At 45.8% G+C, this 19,496-nt stretch overlaps 1 protein-coding gene across 3 annotated transcripts in view; it reads right to left on the minus strand.

The window, feature by feature from the left end:
* Positions 1–9,569, minus strand: part of LOC147025492 (uncharacterized) — a 28,092-nt gene extending 18,523 nt beyond the window's left edge. Inside the window, exons 1-2 of one of the 3 annotated variants that reach the window (XM_085887015.1) lie at positions 8,982–9,569; positions 8,702–8,855 (exon numbers count right to left, since the gene is read on the minus strand). In XM_085887015.1, the coding sequence (XP_085743141.1) occupies positions 8,702–8,855; positions 8,982–9,056 (229 nt within the window). In that variant the 5' untranslated portion in view covers positions 9,057–9,569. Of the gene's footprint in view, positions 1–8,701; positions 8,856–8,976 lie in introns of all 3 variants that reach the window. The other 2 variants (XM_085887014.1, XM_085887013.1) reach the window with 2 other exon arrangements.
* Between the last annotated feature and the right edge of the window lie 9,927 nt (positions 9,570–19,496).

Consider the following 19,496-nt stretch of genomic DNA (forward strand, 5'->3'; position numbering starts at 1 on the left):
CCACTGTTATTTTAAGTTGCTGTGTCCATGTATTTGTCGTGAGGTTCGAGTATCAACCCCCGTGTATCCATTTGTGCCTCTGTTGCTCCGCCATTGCGCCCACGTGTGTTATAATCTCCGAGGATCAACGTGTCTGCCTCCTATCAAGGAAGAACCGCTCGGCTATCCGGCTTGGTGGTGTTAACCGCCCATCACCACAATTTGGGTCGGGGGAATTCACCTGGACCACCAGCTCCACGATACATACATACAGGAGCCCGACAACCTCTGCACACCAACCAAACGTAATGGTATTGCCCTACATGCTCACAGAACGAAGAGGTGGGCAGATGCAATGGTTGATGGGGCAGGTAAAATAACACACACACACACACACACACACACACACACACACACACACACACACACACACACACACACACACACACACACGAATAAAAGTTAATGTTGAAACTTGTCTACATCGTAGGATTAGAATATCCTTGTGCAGTACACCGCTTGTAATGGTGTAAAAAAAAATTGTTAGTAGTGTGCCATTTACGAGAAAGAAAAACAGACTCTAAAAGGTTTGTCATACTATTATATGGGCACGGACACTCGCACATCACAAGAAAGTGACATTACCAGTGCACATCGACAATGAATGTCCGTCGTGTACAATGTACCTCGATACTTGTGGCAGAAAACAGTCCTGGGAACCTCGAGTAAAAATGGAATGCTGCTTCTTCTTTCTCATGCAGTATCATTTACTGGGGGACAGCTGTGCCGCTGATGCAGTGCCCCCCCCCCCCCCGCCCACCCGTGGTTAGAGCAAGAATTTGTAATTCGGCCAGTGGCAGCAATAGTTTGCCAACTCTTTGCAAAAACACCGTGGGATGTTTAAAGTTCACCAGCTAATGCTGACATTTGTGACGCCCAGTTCAACGTCCATCCAAGGGTTGGCAAACACATCGATGAATCGCCCTGCCTGTGAAACACCAGGTTAACAGTTTATAGCTAGGTCGACATTCAGGCCGAGGCTAGACAACTTGAAGGTGAGTGTGCGTACCGTACCTACAGGCTATCATGCCAGCAACGGAATGCTCAGTGTTCAACAGAAATGGAAGCGAGCTGGAACTATTTAAAAGCATCATGTGAAAACGACAAACCCTTAAAGCGGATGTCATATCGGCGGGGGAGTGGGGGAATAATAAAAAAAAAAGATAAAACAGGAAATGGCACGGAGATTCTGTAATACTAGATATACAACATCTAGTAGACACGCAACAGTAAATTAATGGCACCCAAACGTAAAACAATGGACAAAATTAATTGTGCCAAAAGGCAGAGAATGGTTATGACATTGTACAAAAAGCAAATAAATAAAACTACTTGTTAGGTTGACAAGTGGTGAAAGTGCGGCATCTGCAGGCCGCCATTACAGGATCAATGACTTGACTGTGCGGTAAACGAGAGTCAAATCTCCGTTGAAGTGTTCATGCTAGCAAAGAAGCCCAGGAACCGAACCCCCCTTTTCCCATTGGGCCTTGGTTTCCACAGGAACCTCACCCCCACGATATTTGAGGGTTTACTGTACTGCATTGGAGTCGCCAGAAGGAACCCGAAGAAGTAAAGAGGAAAGATGGAGTCATCAGGAGGATGGCGCGCCATCACAAAAGTTCCACCAGGAATGACCCAATATAAAGTTTTGAGTTCAAAAGAAAATGCTCCATTTTGATGCGACCCATATCCATTTTTATTACAAAGAAAACAAAAACATAGAAAAAGAAACTGGATAATGAAGACATACATCTGTACTTCATTGCCAAAGCACAGGTGAGTTTTGAAGTTGCAAAACTATGATAAGTTTTGCTGTATGCCCGAGAGAGTAGAGTAGAGTAGAGTTGAGAGTGAGAGAGATCATTTATTTAATTCAAGGAGCAATTCAGAAGTAGAATGGCTTGCCAGGAAGAGCAGCAGAAGAAGAGTTACACTGTACAGTTCAAAAAACAATTAAACATTGCACTTCAAAGTTACAGCAATATATTGGAACGCGTGGCTGGGAGGTGTCTACGTAGAAAAACGAGTGTGCTTGGACTGGATTGCACACACATCCGATTCACATTTAATGCCGTTGCCCTTTGCAATCCCCCCCCCTCTTCACCCTTTCTAGCAGGACTGGCCAGACATCTGGTGCTTCACTTATTACTTACGAAATCTAAAGATTTCGTAAGTATATTGATGACTTCCGTCGTGTGTGTGTGTGTGTGTGTGTGTGTGTGTGTGTGTGTGTGTGTGTGTGTGTGTGTGTGTGTGTGTGTGTGTGTGTGTGTGTGTGTGTGTGTGTGTGTGTGTGTGTGTGTGTGTGTGTGTGTGTGTGTGTGTGTGTGTGTGTGTGTGTGTGTGTGTGTGTGTGTGTGTGTGTGTACGATAACTTGAGAACGGAAGAAGCTCCCAATGTCAAATTACACCACGTGATTCAGGAGGGTGATGGCTAGCGCTGATTAGATTTGTCAAAATCGGTCAAAGGTCAAGGTCACAGTGAGGTCAAACATAATTCCATAAATTCATGTGGAGAAATGGAGATTTTTGCTTCGCTCGACGTTACGAGTTCGTTTTAACTTCGATTTTAATTTTGTCTTCGGGTTTTACGATCACTTAGGAAGCTTAAAACTCGGTTGTCGAAATTCTGGTAAAAAAAAAAAAACGGATGTTTGAGACGTTTTAAGATTGTATTAAAAAATAAATAAATAAATAAACCAATGTCACCCGCAGGGTGACCCGTATCTTGCCAAAAGGTGACCACGTGTGACTTCAAGGTCACACTGAGGTGAACAGAGCTGCTATCCACCAGGAGCGACTCCTTGAGGAATATCTGCCTACGAGAGATTCCGATGAAAATCGTTCTACAGAGCAACCATGAAAAATATGCTTTTGCCTCATAACGTCACCAAATGACGTCATAATGTCTCAAGCTTGACATATCTAGAAAGCACTCATCGAGGTGTTCAATTTGAGGTACTACACGATATGGTTCCGAAAACTTGAAAATTTGACTTTGGGGTGAAATATGTTTGACCTGAGGAGCTAACCATGAAGGTCAAGGCCAATCGCCACCAAAAATTAATCAGCTGAGCGCCAGACCATGAACTATATTCCCATGAAGTTTGAAGACGATCCGATCAAAATTACTCAAAAAATAAGGGTTTCGTCGACTCCCCTGATTTGCAACAAAGTGACCTTGACCTTTGACCTTCAAAATTTTATGCGCTGAAAGGGACCTCTATAGGCCTCTGATATGCGAAGTTACAAAAATTTCCAATGATAACTGTGCTCTGCAGAGTGATTTATACATGATTACAGACCAAAAAATTAAAAAAAATTAAAAAATAAAGAACATATGAAGGTCAAGGCCAATCGCCACCAAAAATTAACCAGCTGAGCGCCAGACCATGAACTATATTCCCATGAAGTTTGAAGACGATCCGATCAAATTTACTCAAAAAATAAGGGTTTCGTCGACTCCCCTGATTTGCGACAAAGTGACCTTGACCTTTGACCTTGACCTTCAAAATTTTGTGCACTGAAAGGGACCTCTATAGGCCTCTGATATGCGAAGTTACAAAAATTTCCGATGATAACTGTGCTCTGCAGAATTTTTTCATACGCGATTACAGACAAAAAAAAAAAAAAAAAAAAAACCACACAAGCTGACTAACATATCTTGCAAAACTTCGTTTTGGCAAGATAAAAATCACTCGCCGAGTCACGGCTCGTCACGTGGTGCAGTGCGCTCGAGCAGAGGTGTCGTTGATCACGTAAAGGTTTTCCGTGTGCGCGCTGACGGTGTTTTCGATAAAGATGATGTTTAAAAGTCATTTTTTTATCCCAATAAAGGTTATTGTCGCATGCCTGACTCGCTAAGCCGTCGGATTATGTAAAGATTGTTGGTGGATGGCCGAATATTACGGTTTTGTGACTTTAATAAAAAATATTAAATAATTACGTGGAGAAATGGAGATTTTTGCTTTGGTCGACGTTACGATTTTTGATGGTTTGGTACAGAATCATCGTAGAAAAACTTCTAGTTTGCGTCACTACCTTCTCAAGAGACAGCTTTTATTAGACAAGGTCAGAGGTAAAGTTGACTATTTTGTAAGTACCAGTCTATGACTGCTCGTTTGTTAATTTATCCGTATGCATGCTGTGGCTGCTTGATTGCATCATTTTCTGGGGGCTTGGCTGTGCCGATGATGCAATGCCACATTACCAGTAAGCAGATACTCATTTTCCCAACCTGGGAAGGATGACAGGCTGAGTCAACCCACCTGGTGTTAATTCAACGACACAAAAGGGGCTTGAACTCAAGACCCTAAGATATTAAGCCAGCCACCTTAATAGTTGAGCCAATACCAGATACCTTAACCATGAGTTAAGCCAACACCAGCCACCTTAACTGTCAAAGGTTTGGTGCTTCACTGACAAAGTGGTTTTTCACACCCAAGTAACATGAAGACCAGGTGAAAACAAATGACCCTTTTACTTGCGTACAGTCAGAGTAGCGTTGAATATCTTGTTAAATAATTGTGGAAGAACTCATAGAAATTACAAAATATGCTCCATCTTGTTGCTCAAAAAAACCAACAACTTTGTGGGAAATATTTGCCTTGTGCATGAAGTCTTCAGATGCAGAATAAAAGGGAGATGAATATGAATGAAATGGATGTTGGGCCGAGCTCACGATCCATGGAACTCGTGTTCAAATCCCATACACCAGACGTGTCTGTCCCTTGTGTATCTACTCGTGACTTGCAATTCACATTAAAGTATTCGGTTGTCTAATGATGTCCTCGTCCTGGCAGCTTCTCCACGAGACTATCAGAGTAAGAAGTAATTATTATTTTTTTTAAAGAAAAAAAAAATGCCTTTTCCTTTGCTCACAAAATAGTTATTGGGAGCACGAGTTGTCCATTCGACAAAGCTACCTCTGTAGACCAGGTAGAAAGTAGTAGTACTCCACCGGAACAGCAACATTTCCTCCGTACAATCACGTTCCAAGTATCATTGTGAGTTAAGGAGGTAGAAAGCAGGGATACTCATGTTGGTATATTCAAACAGAGCACTGCGGTGTTCACCCCCGAGTTCAACCGTTTTAACTGAACCTCAAGCCATTTTTTTGTATCATGAAACAAGTTTGTGAGATCGGAAGCTGAAACGGACATTCCCTCTGACTTATAATATGCAGTTCTGACGACGTACTCGGGAGGGGGGGGGCATGCCATCTGGTTACTATGATGATGTTATCACCTAAGCAACACGGCAGTGATGTTGTTGGCAGGAAAGTGACATATCATGCAAAAACGGCATCTCCTTCCATATTTCATTCTATTTCTCTGCCCCTCTTCCGCATTCCTTTTTAATCACAAAAAGCGAGCTCGGCTCCCACCAACTCGACTGAACTCTCCCCATTCATCGCGTACAAATCAGAAAGCTTGTCCGCAATCACAATTCTGCGCAACCAAGCTCGGAGAACCCGGACGTGCCTCGATGTGTTTTCACGTCAAAATTCCTTGGAAAAAAATTTTGCTCTAATCCACCAATGCTACATTATTAACTCGGTCTCCCTGCCTTTTTCACCATTACATGTATTTACAGTCTCTATTAAAAGGTCCAGTATAGTCGGCAGTCGGGGGAATGAAGGAAAAGGAAAGTTTGTAAATTATGGGTTTCATGGAATCCAATAACCCAGTGATTCCCTGTGAAATGGTCAATGTAAAATCATATCCACCATTGTGTGATGCAGTGCACTCAATTTGAGGGAGTGATGATGACATCATTAATTCACATTTCCCCCTTCATTTGAAACATTATATAGTTGGTTGAGCAGGATTTCTATACCACTTTCGTGTGAGCACGGATTTATTACCATCGCCACATAAGGTGAAGGAGCTTATGTTTCCACCCCTCTGTCTGTGTCTGTGCGCAGGATATCAAAAAGTTGTGGACGGATTCAGATGAAACTTTGTGGCCACGTGACAAGGATGAATAGTTTCGATTTTGGTGAAGATCCAGATACTAAATTTTTAAAGCGATTCTTCACCATTGAGAGATGGGGCCAAACATATGTAGCATGATACCTCAAAAATGTAATGGGCCAGATATGTTCTCGTGAATCAGGCATTATGTGGCGGATGTATGCGCTCTACCGAGTGCCCTTCTAGTTGTGTATAGTCACGGGCTCGTTGGTCCATTGGACCAGATTTTCATTGGTATTCACACCCTTGTAGCATATCTGTTTGCTAGACTGCTTGATCATTAGCTTGGCTTTCACCAATACAACCCAGATGTTTCACATGGAGGGTGATGAATCGGTGTGTGTGCACGCCGTCCCTCGGATGGATGTTAAACTGGATGTCCTGTTGTACACTCACTTCCAAGGTGTCCAGCCTGGGTTTGAATCCCCACCTTTTCACTCGGTAAATGAAACTCGTTTTACATTTCTACTTCGGTGCCCCATATGCATTTGCATTTATTATTCCCGCGCTTTCGAAGAAAAGCGGGAATATCGTGATTGTCTCCGCCGTCCGTCTGTCTTACCCTGCAACTCCTCCTACACTGTTTGAAATAGGAACTTGAAACTTTGGGACATTGTAGAGATATGTATGGGGGAAGTGCACAACACTTTTGGATTTTTGATATGACCCCGAGGGGCCAGGCCAGAGGGGTTGGGGTCATGGGGGTAGATTAAAAAAATATTGTCTTATAGCTTTTAAAATCAAACATATTCATGAGTTGTACATTTAAAAACATGATGATCAGAGGGTGCTGGGGGGGGGGGGTAGGGGGTCAAAATAGCTCCTCCTACACCGTTTGAGATAGGAACTTGAAACTTTGGGACATAGTAGATATATGTATGGGGAAGTGCACAACACCATCGGATTTTTGATATGACCCCTAGGGGCCAGACCAGAGGGGGTGGGGTCAAGGGGGTTGATTTTTCTTTATTATAATTAATATTATACACAATTCTATATTGCTGGACAGTGTTAAATTAATGTTTCATGAAATGTTGACATGCTTGCAATGACTTCTGATTTAGTAAACAGTGAGTCTTTAGTCATAAAGCGCATCAAATAGAAAAGAATAGTCAATCCATTTTGCAAGATAAAATTTCACCTAGCGTTAATGGGACGAAAGCAGTGTGCGCAGGAATATGCAATGGTGTGCCATCGACAACTAGTAGGGCAACTTAGCTAAATATAGCATAACAATTGTGCATTTTGTTAGGAAAGCACCAAATTTGGCACACTAGTAGCCTATCATATTATGAACATATTTGGATATTGGGCCATGTCAAAATTTTTGATGGCAGTGGAAAATGGCTGCCACAGCCATCAGCGGCTGAATTTGAGATGGCCCAATATCCAAATCTGTTCATAATATGATCGGCTACTAGTGTGCCAAATTTGGTGCTTTCCTAACAAAATGCACAATTGTTATGCTAAGTTGCCCCACTAAACATAGTTTGAGTTCATTTTAATGTTGAACTGATGGATTATTTCACAAACTTGTCGATTGTTTGGATTAAACAATATTGATGTTAGTCAATCTACAACTACGGTTAACTTTAAACACAGTCATGGTCGGGTAGTAAAGCACGACTAACTCATTATCATTTGACGTGATGTACTCTACTACACCACTCACTTGTGAAAAGAAATTCCACCGTTTCTCCTCCTTCGGTTGGCACAACCACAACAAGTGCAGCTTTCCGGCATCTTCCAAATACTTCAGATGAAATTTTGCCCACAACGATAATGGCGGACAAGCTATTTAATCTGGCTATTATTTAACCCAACGACGCCTTCTGGTGGTTCAAATGTAACTCAAAGGGCTCTCCCACCTGCAACCCCTCCCCCTACCCAAGAGCGGACAGGTAACCCCCAACCAATCATCGAGGGTCTTTGTTTACACATCATGGACAAAAAGTGAACCACGTGGTCATGGCGGGTCTCATATTGCTGTGCCGAGGCCATAGCTTCACCTCGATCCACAGACGAGTAGAATGTTCGAGCACATGTTGGACTTCGCTTCATGCGCCCCCTCCTCCACAAACCGGATTAATAAGGCTTGAATCAAAGCTTAGCTCGAGTTAGAATCTCGACTTGGCTATAAACTTTCACCCTGGCAGGACGATGCATCAATTGCTCTGGAATCCCTCGGATGGACGTTAAGCCGGGTGTCCCGTCTGCTCGCACAAGTTGGACGACGTCACAGTGCATTTCACAATAGAAGGCCCTTACATGCGGCCGGAACCCCAAAACAAATCAAAAAAAAATAAAATCCTGTCCCAACCACGTGTCATGACCTGAAAATTGCACAAAACCGGATCCACGTGCGTAGCACGTGCTATGGATATGGGGGCACCGAAGTTTAACTATATATATATATATATATATATATATATATATATATATATATATATATATATATATATATATATATATATATATATATATATATATATATATATATATATGATACCTAAATACACGTTAATAGTTGTACAGCAAATGCAATAACTTACACACTTAGTCACATCATCGGTTCGGGAATCGAAGTCGTCGTTTTCCACTCAAGACGAGGAACCGACAAAGACAACAAGGTGGACGCGGACGACGTTCGACAACACGATCGTTGAGGTGATCCCGCGAGTCCTCACCGAGCAAATCATCCGAGCGAACATGTTGTTTCCTCCGCGGGGATTTCCGTGAGTTATGAACCTGATTGGCAAAGATGGTCGGAATGGCGTTCGCTTTGAGCTTGTGTAGGTTATCAGCACGATGCTTTTCGTACTGATTATCTTCAAAATGAGCCTGGTCGGGGGTGATTAAAAAAAAAAAAACACAACAACAACAACAACAACAAAATAAACATCGTCCATTAGATTAATTATACATTTATATTAACATTGTCTCTCTCCTCTCCCAACCTCACCTTACATAGAAACGAGTTGTCACACGCTTTCCAGTCCTTACGTCGAACCTTCGCCTCCCAAACCTGTCGTCTTTGTGCATTACGAGGGAATCGATGAAACGTAATTCCTTGTCCTTGTCGATTCGGACATCCCCAGGCGGCGCAACGAGGCATCGGAACGACGGGTCTTGTGTCTTCGATGAACGCAGAAACACCTGGTCCGATGTATATGTAGATACTCCACCTGCCTGCTGGTTCACCTGCGTGACACGTGCTCCCTCACCCGAGACAAGGTTTAACCTCGTGAGGGCGAGTGAGTCACGTGCCTTCGCGTGAACCAATCACGGGCCGTCTTGCTTGCGCCGACGGCCGGCCCAACGATGTGCTCCGAAATGCAGCACCCCCCCCCACTGGGAATACGCCGGGGAGGCGGTTTTACTCCACACGGACCTTGCGAGGAGAGCGCAATGCTCGGAGACGACCGAACGACACCGAATGATGTGTCCTGCCGTCGATAATCCAACAACAGCAACACTTCGTCCAAATGCGTCCCCACAGGTGATCTCCAACATCAGGTGAACCGAGTAGGCCACAAAGTACATCCGCCGAATTTGGGCGCTTGACTCCGACAAGGAAGACCGAGCTCCACCACCACCCGCACCACCACCTCCTCCACCACCACCTCCTCCACCACCACCTCCTCCACCACCATCTCCTCCTCCTGCTCCTGCTCCTCCTTCTCCCTCCTCCTCCTCCTCCTCCTCCCCCCATCCTCCTCCTCCAGAACGGCCTTCCCTCCCACAATGTCCACACGGACAACTTGTGTTCCTACTCTCCCACCATGTCCACACGGACAACTTGTGTTCAACTCTCCCACAATGTCCACACGGACAACTTGTGTTCAACTCTCCCACAATGTCCACACGGACAACTTGTGTTCGTACTCTCCCACAATGTGCACACAGACAACTTGCGTTCATACTCTCCCACAATGTCCACACGGACAACTTGTGTTCGTACTCTCCCACAATGTCCACACGGACAACTTGTGTTCGTACTCTCCCACAATGTCCACACGGACAACTTGTGTTCAACTCTCCCACAATGTCCACACGGACAACTTGTGTTCGTACTCTCCCACAATGTCCACACGGACAACTTGTGTTCAACTCTCCCACAATGTCCACACGGACAACTTGTGTTCAACTCTCCCACAATGTCCACACGGACAACTTGTGTTCAACTCTCCCACAATGTCCACACGGACAACTTGTGTTCGTACTCTCCCACAATGTCCACACGGACAACTTGTGTTCGTACTCTCCCACCATGTCCACACGGACAACTTGTGTTCAACTCTCCCACAATGTCCACACGGACAACTTGTGTTCAACTCTCCCACAATGTCCACACGGACAACTTGTGTTCGTACTCTCCCACAATGTCCACACGGACAACTTGTGTTCATACTCTCCCACCATGTCCACACGGACAACTTGTGTTCAACTCTCCCACAATGTCCACACGGACAACTTGTGTTCATACTCTCCCACAATGTCCACACGGACAACTTGTGTTCATACTCTCCCACAATGTCCACACGGACAACTTGTGTTCATACTCTCCCACAATGTCCACACGGACAACTTGTGTTCATACTCTCCCACAATGTCCACACGGACAACTTGTGTTCATACTCTCCCACAATGTCCACACGGACAACTTGTGTTCATACTCTCCCACAATGTCCACACGGACAACTTGTGTTCATACTCTCCCACAATGTCCACACGGACAACTTGTGTTCATACTCTCCCACAATGTCCACACGGACAACTTGTGTTCATACTCTCCCACAATGTCCACACGGACAACTTGTGTTCATACTCTCCCACAATGTCCACACGGACAACTTGTGTTCATACTCTCCCACAATGTCCACACGGACAACTTGTGTTCATACTCTCCCACAATGTCCACACGGACAACTTGTGTTCATACTCTCCCACAATGTCCACACGGACAACTTGTGTTCATACTCTCCCACAATGTCCACACGGACAACTTGTGTTCATACTCTCCCACAATGTCCACACGGACAACTTGTGTTCATACTCTCCCACAATGTCCACACGGACAACTTGTGTTCAACTCTCCCACAATGTCCACATGGACAACTTGTGTTCATACTCTCCCACAATGTCCACACGGACAACTTGTGTTCAACTCTCCCACAATGTCCACACGGACAACTTGTGTTCAACTCTCCCACAATGTCCACACGGACAACTTGTGTTCATACTCTCCCACAATGTCCACACGGACAACTTGTGTTCATACTCTCCCACAATGTCCACACGGACAACTTGTGTTCATACTCTCCCACAATGTCCACACGGACAACTTGTGTTCATACTCTCCCACAATGTCCACACGGACAACTTGTGTTCATACTCTCCCACAATGTCCACACGGACAACTTGTGTTCATACTCTCCCACCATGTCCACACGGACAACTTGTGTTCAACTCTCCCACAATGTCCACACGGACAACTTGTGTTCATACTCTCCCACAATGTCCACACGGACAACTTGTGTTCATACTCTCCCACAATGTCCACACGGACAACTTGTGTTCATACTCTCCCACAATGTCCACACGGACAACTTGTGTTCATACTCTCCCACAATGTCCACACGGACAACTTGTGTTCATACTCTCCCACAATGTCCACACGGACAACTTGTGTTCATACTCTCCCACAATGTCCACACGGACAACTTGTGTTCGTACTCTCCCACAATGTCCACACGGACAACTTGTGTTCATACTCTCCCACAATGTCCACACGGACAACTTGAGTTCATACTCTCCCACAATGTCCACACGGACAACTTGTGTTCATACTCTCCCACAATGTCCACACGGACAACTTGTGTTCATACTCTCCCACAATGTCCACACGGACAACTTGTGTTCATACTCTCCCACAATGTCCACACGGACAACTTGTGTTCATACTCTCCCACAATGTCCACACGGACAACTTGTGTTCATACTCTCCCACAATGTCCACACGGACAACTTGTGTTCATACTCTCCCACAATGTCCACACGGACAACTTGTGTTCATACTCTCCCACAATGTCCACACGGACAACTTGTGTTCATACTCTCCCACAATGTCCACACGGACAACTTGTGTTCATACTCTCCCACAATGTCCACACGGACAACTTGTGTTCATACTCTCCCACAATGTCCACACGGACAACTTGTGTTCATACTCTCCCACAATGTCCACACGGACAACTTGTGTTCATACTCTCCCACAATGTCCACACGGACAACTTGTGTTCATACTCTCCCACAATGTCCACACGGACAACTTGTGTTCATACTCTCCCACAATGTCCACACGGACAACTTGTGTTCATACTCTCCCACAATGTCCACACGGACAACTTGTGTTCATACTCTCCCACAATGTCCACACGGACAACTTGTGTTCATACTCTCCCACAATGTCCACACGGACAACTTGTGTTCATACTCTCCCACAATGTCCACACGGACAACTTGTGTTCATACTCTCCCACAATGTCCACACGGACAACTTGTGTTCATACTCTCCCACAATGTCCACACGGACAACTTGTGTTCATACTCTCCCACAATGTCCACACGGACAACTTGTGTTCATACTCTCCCACAATGTCCACACGGACAACTTGTGTTCATACTCTCCCACAATGTCCACACGGACAACTTGTGTTCATACTCTCCCACAATGTCCACACGGACAACTTGTGTTCATACTCTCCCACAATGTCCACACGGACAACTTGTGTTCATACTCTCCCACAATGTCCACACGGACAACTTGTGTTCATACTCTCCCACAATGTCCACACGGACAACTTGTGTTCATACTCTCCCACAATGTCCACACGGACAACTTGTGTTCATACTCTCCCACAATGTCCACACGGACAACTTGTGTTCATACTCTCCCACAATGTCCACACGGACAACTTGTGTTCATACTCTCCCACAATGTCCACACGGACAACTTGTGTTCATACTCTCCCACAATGTCCACACGGACAACTTGTGTTCATACTCTCCCACAATGTCCACACGGACAACTTGTGTTCATACTCTCCCACAATGTCCACACGGACAACTTGTGTTCATACTCTCCCACAATGTCCACACGGACAACTTGTGTTCATACTCTCCCACAATGTCCACACGGACAACTTGTGTTCATACTCTCCCACAATGTCCACACGGACAACTTGTGTTCATACTCTCCCACAATGTCCACACGGACAACTTGTGTTCATACTCTCCCACAATGTCCACACGGACAACTTGTGTTCATACTCTCCCACAATGTCCACACGGACAACTTGTGTTCATACTCTCCCACAATGTCCACACGGACAACTTGTGTTCATACTCTCCCACAATGTCCACACGGACAACTTGTGTTCATACTCTCCCACAATGTCCACACGGACAACTTGTGTTCATACTCTCCCACAATGTCCACACGGACAACTTGTGTTCATACTCTCCCACAATGTCCACACGGACAACTTGTGTTCATACTCTCCCACAATGTCCACACGGACAACTTGTGTTCATACTCTCCCACAATGTCCACACGGACAACTTGTGTTCATACTCTCCCACAATGTCCACACGGACAACTTGTGTTCATACTCTCCCACAATGTCCACACGGACAACTTGTGTTCATACTCTCCCACAATGTCCACACGGACAACTTGTGTTCATACTCTCCCACAATGTCCACACGGACAACTTGTGTTCATACTCTCCCACAATGTCCACACGGACAACTTGTGTTCATACTCTCCCACAATGTCCACACGGACAACTTGTGTTCATACTCTCCCACAATGTCCACACGGACAACTTGTGTTCATACTCTCCCACAATGTCCACACGGACAACTTGTGTTCATACTCTCCCACAATGTCCACACGGACAACTTGTGTTCATACTCTCCCACAATGTCCACACGGACAACTTGTGTTCATACTCTCCCACAATGTCCACACGGACAACTTGTGTTCATACTCTCCCACAATGTCCACACGGACAACTTGTGTTCATACTCTCCCACAATGTCCACACGGACAACTTGTGTTCATACTCTCCCACAATGTCCACACGGACAACTTGTGTTCATACTCTCCCACAATGTCCACACGGACAACTTGTGTTCATACTCTCCCACAATGTCCACACGGACAACTTGTGTTCATACTCTCCCACAATGTCCACACGGACAACTTGTGTTCATACTCTCCCACAATGTCCACACGGACAACTTGTGTTCATACTCTCCCACAATGTCCACACGGACAACTTGTGTTCATACTCTCCCACAATGTCCACATGGACAACTTGTGTTCATACTCTCCCACAATGTCCACACGGACAACTTGTGTTCATACTCTCCCACAATGTCCACACGGACAACTTGTGTTCATACTCTCCCACAATGTCCACACGGACAACTTGTGTTCATACTCTCCCACAATGTCCACACGGACAACTTGTGTTCATACTCTCCCACAATGTCCACACGGACAACTTGTGTTCATACTCTCCCACAATGTCCACACGGACAACTTGTGTTCATACTCTCCCACAATGTCCACACGGACAACTTGTGTTCATACTCTCCCACAATGTCCACACGGACAACTTGTGTTCATACTCTCCCACAATGTCCACACGGACAACTTGTGTTCATACTCTCCCACAATGTCCACACGGACAACTTGTGTTCATACTCTCCCACAATGTCCACACGGACAACTTGGGTTCATACTCTCCCACAATGTCCACACGGACAACTTGCGTTCATACTCTCCCACAATGTCCACACGGACAACTTGTGTTCATACTCTCCCACAATGTCCACACGGACAACTTGTGTTCATACTCTCCCACAATGTCCACACGGACAACTTGTGTTCATACTCTCCCACAATGTCCACACGGACAACTTGTGTTCATACTCTCCCACAATGTCCACACGGACAACTTGTGTTCATACTCTCCCACAATGTCCACACGGACAACTTGTGTTCATACTCTCCCACAATGTCCACACGGACAACTTGTGTTCATACTCTCCCACAATGTCCACACGGACAACTTGTGTTCATACTCTCCCACAATGTCCACACGGACAACTTGTGTTCATACTCTCCCACAATGTCCACACGGACAACTTGTGTTCATACTCTCCCACAATGTCCACACGGACAACTTGTGTTCATACTCTCCCACAATGTCCACACGGACAACTTGTGTTCATACTCTCCCACAATGTCCACACGGACAACTTGTGTTCATACTCTCCCACAATGTCCACACGGACAACTTGTGTTCATACTCTCCCACAATGTCCACACGGACAACTTGTGTTCATACTCTCCCACAATGTCCACACGGACAACTTGTGTTCATACTCTCCCACAATGTCCACACGGACAACTTGTGTTCATACTCTCCCACAATGTCCACACGGACAACTTGTGTTCATACTCTCCCACAATGTCCACACGGACAACTTGTGTTCATACTCTCCCACAATGTCCACACGGACAACTTGTGTTCATACTCTCCCACAATGTCCACACGGACAACTTGTGTTCATACTCTCCCACAATGTCCACACGGACAACTTGTGTTCATACTCTCCCACAATGTCCACACGGACAACTTGTGTTCATACTCTCCCACAATGTCCACACGGACAACTTGTGTTCATACTCTCCCACAATGTCCACACGGACAACTTGTGTTCATACTCTCCCACAATGTCCACACGGACAACTTGTGTTCATACTCTCCCACAATGTCCACACGGACAACTTGTGTTCATACTCTCCCACAATGTCCACACGGACAACTTGTGTTCATACTCTCCCACAATGTCCACACGGACAACTTGTGTTCATACTCTCCCACAATGTCCACACGGACAACTTGTGTTCATACTCTCCCACAATGTCCACACGGACAACTTGTGTTCATACTCTCCCACAATGTCCACACGGACAACTTGTGTTCATACTCTCCCACAATGTCCACACGGACAACTTGTGTTCATACTCTCCCACAATGTCCACACGGACAACTTGTGTTCATACTCTCCCACAATGTCCACACGGACAACTTGTGTTCATACTCTCCCACAATGTCCACACGGACAACTTGTGTTCATACTCTCCCACAATGTCCACACGGACAACTTGTGTTCATACTCTCCCACAATGTCCACACGGACAACTTGTGTTCATACTCTCCCACAATGTCCACACGGACAACTTGTGTTCATACTCTCCCACAATGTCCACACGGACAACTTGTGTTCATACTCTCCCACAATGTCCACACGGACAACTTGTGTTCATACTCTCCCACAATGTCCACACGGACAACTTGTGTTCATACTCTCCCACAATGTCCACACGGACAACTTGTGTTCATACTCTCCCACAATGTCCACACGGACAACTTGTGTTCATACTCTCCCACAATGTCCACACGGACAACTTGTGTTCATACTCTCCCACAATGTCCACACGGACAACTTGTGTTCATACTCTCCCACAATGTCCACACGGACAACTTGTGTTCATACTCTCCCACAATGTCCACACGGACAACTTGTGTTCATACTCTCCCACAATGTCCACACGGACAACTTGTGTTCATACTCTCCCACAATGTCCACACGGACAACTTGTGTTCATACTCTCCCACAATGTCCACACGGACAACTTGTGTTCATACTCTCCCACAATGTCCACACGGACAACTTGTGTTCATACTCTCCCACAATGTCCACACGGACAACTTGTGTTCATACTCTCCCACAATGTCCACACGGACAACTTGTGTTCGTACTCTCCCACAATGTCCACACGGACAACTTGTGTTCATACTCTCCCACCATGTCCACACGGACAACTTGTGTTCAACTCTCCCACAATGTCCACACGGACAACTTGTGTTCGTACTCTCCCACAATGTCCACACGGACAACTTGTGTTCATACTCTCCCACAATGTGCACACAGACAACTTGTGTTCAACTCTCCCACAATGCCCACACGGACAACTTGTGTTCAACTCTCCCACAATGCCCACACGGACAACTTGTGTTCGTACTCTCCCACAATGTCCACACGGACAACTTGTGTTCAACTCTCCCACAATGTCCACACGGACAACTTGTGTTCATACTCTCCCACAATGTCCACACGGACAACTTGTGTTCATACTCTCCCACAATGTCCACACGGACAACTTGTGTTCGTACTCTCCCACAATGTCCACACGGACAACTTGTGTTCATACTCTCCCACAATGTCCACACGGACAACTTGTGTTCGTACTCTCCCACAATGTCCACACGGACAACTTGTGTTCATACTCTCCCACAATGTCCACACGGACAACTTGTGTTCATACTCTCCCACAATGTCCACACGGACAACTTGTGTTCATACTCTCCCACAATGTCCACACGGACAACTTGTGTTCATACTCTCCCACAATGTCCACACGGACAACTTGTGTTCATACTCTCCCACAATGTCCACACGGACAACTTGTGTTCATACTCTCCCACAATGTCCACACGGACAACTTGTGTTCATACTCTCCCACAATGTCCACACGGACAACTTGTGTTCGTACTCTCCCACAATGTCCACACGGACAACTTGTGTTCATACTCTCCCACAATGTCCACACGGACAACTTGTGTTCGTACTCTCCCACAATGTCCACACGGACAACTTATGTTCATACTCTCCCACAATGTCCACACGGACAACTTGTGTTCATACTCTCCCACAATGTCCACACGGACAACTTGTGTTCATACTCTCCCACAATGTCCACACGGACAACTTGTGTTCATACTCTCCCACAATGTCCACACGGACAACTTGTGTTCGTACTCTCCCACAATGTCCACACGGACAACTTATGTTCATACTCTCCCACAATGTCCACACGGACAACTTGTGTTCGTACTCTCCCACAATGTCCACACGGACAACTTGTGTTCCTACTCTCCCACCATGTCCACACGGACAACTTGTGTTCAACTCTCCCACAATGTCCACACGGACAACTTGTGTTCAACTCTCCCACAATGTCCACACGGACAACTTGTGTTCAACTCTCCCACAATGTCCACACGGACAACTTGTGTTCATACTCTCCCACAATGTCCACACGGACAACTTGTGTTCATACTCTCCCACAATGTCCACACGGACAACTTGTGTTCATACTCTCCCACAATGTCCACACGGACAACTTGTGTTCATACTCTCCCACAATGTCCACACGGACAACTTGTGTTCATACTCTCCCACAATGTCCACACGGACAACTTGTGTTCATACTCTCCCACAATGTCCACACGGACAACTTGTGTTCATACTCTCCCACAATGTCCACACGGACAACTTGTGTTCATACTCTCCCACAATGTCCACACGGACAACTTGTGTTCATACTCTCCCACAATGTCCACACGGACAACTTGTGTTCGTACTCTCCCACAATGTCCACACGGACAACTTGTGTTCGTACTCTCCCACAATGTCCACACGGACAACTTGAGTTCATACTCTCCCACAATGTGCACACCGACAACTTGCGTTCATACTCTCCCACAATGTCCACACGGACAACTTGGGTTCATACTCTCCCACAATGTGCACACCGACAACTTGCGTTCATACTCTCCCACAATGTCCACACGGACAACTTGCGTTCATACTCTCCCACAATGTCCACACGGACAACTTGCGTTCATACTCTCCCACAATGTGCACACAGACAACTTGCGTTCATATTCTCCCACAATGTCCACACGGACAACTTGTGTTCATACTCTCCCACAATGTGCACACAGACAACTTGCGTTCATACTCTCCCACAATGTCCACACGGACAACTTGTGTTCATACTCTCCCACAATGTCCACACGGACAACTTGTGTTCATACTCTCCCACCATGTCCACACGGACAACTTGTGTTCAACTCTCCCACAATGTCCACACGGACAACTTGTGTTCAACTCTCCCACAATGTCCACACGGACAACTTGTGTTCGTACTCTCCCACAATGTCCACACAGACAACTTGTGTTCGTACTCTCCCACAATGTGCACACAGACAACTTGTGTTCCTACTCTCCCACCATGTCCACACGGACAACTTGTGTTCAACTCTCCCACAATGTCCACACGGACAACTTGTGTTCAACTCTCCCACAATGTCCACACGGACAACTTGTGTTCGTACTCTCCCACAATGTCCACACGGACAACTTGTGTTCATACTCTCCCACAATGTCCACACGGACAACTTGTGTTCATACTCTCCCACAATGTCCACACGGACAACTTGTGTTCATACTCTCCCACAATGTCCACACGGACAACTTGTGTTCATACTCTCC

The sequence above is a fragment of the Eptatretus burgeri genome, chromosome 6 (assembly GCF_056783735.1).
Source record: "Eptatretus burgeri isolate ZD-2024b chromosome 6, Ebu_testis_v1, whole genome shotgun sequence".
Classification (NCBI taxonomy): Eukaryota; Metazoa; Chordata; class Myxini; order Myxiniformes; family Myxinidae; genus Eptatretus; species Eptatretus burgeri.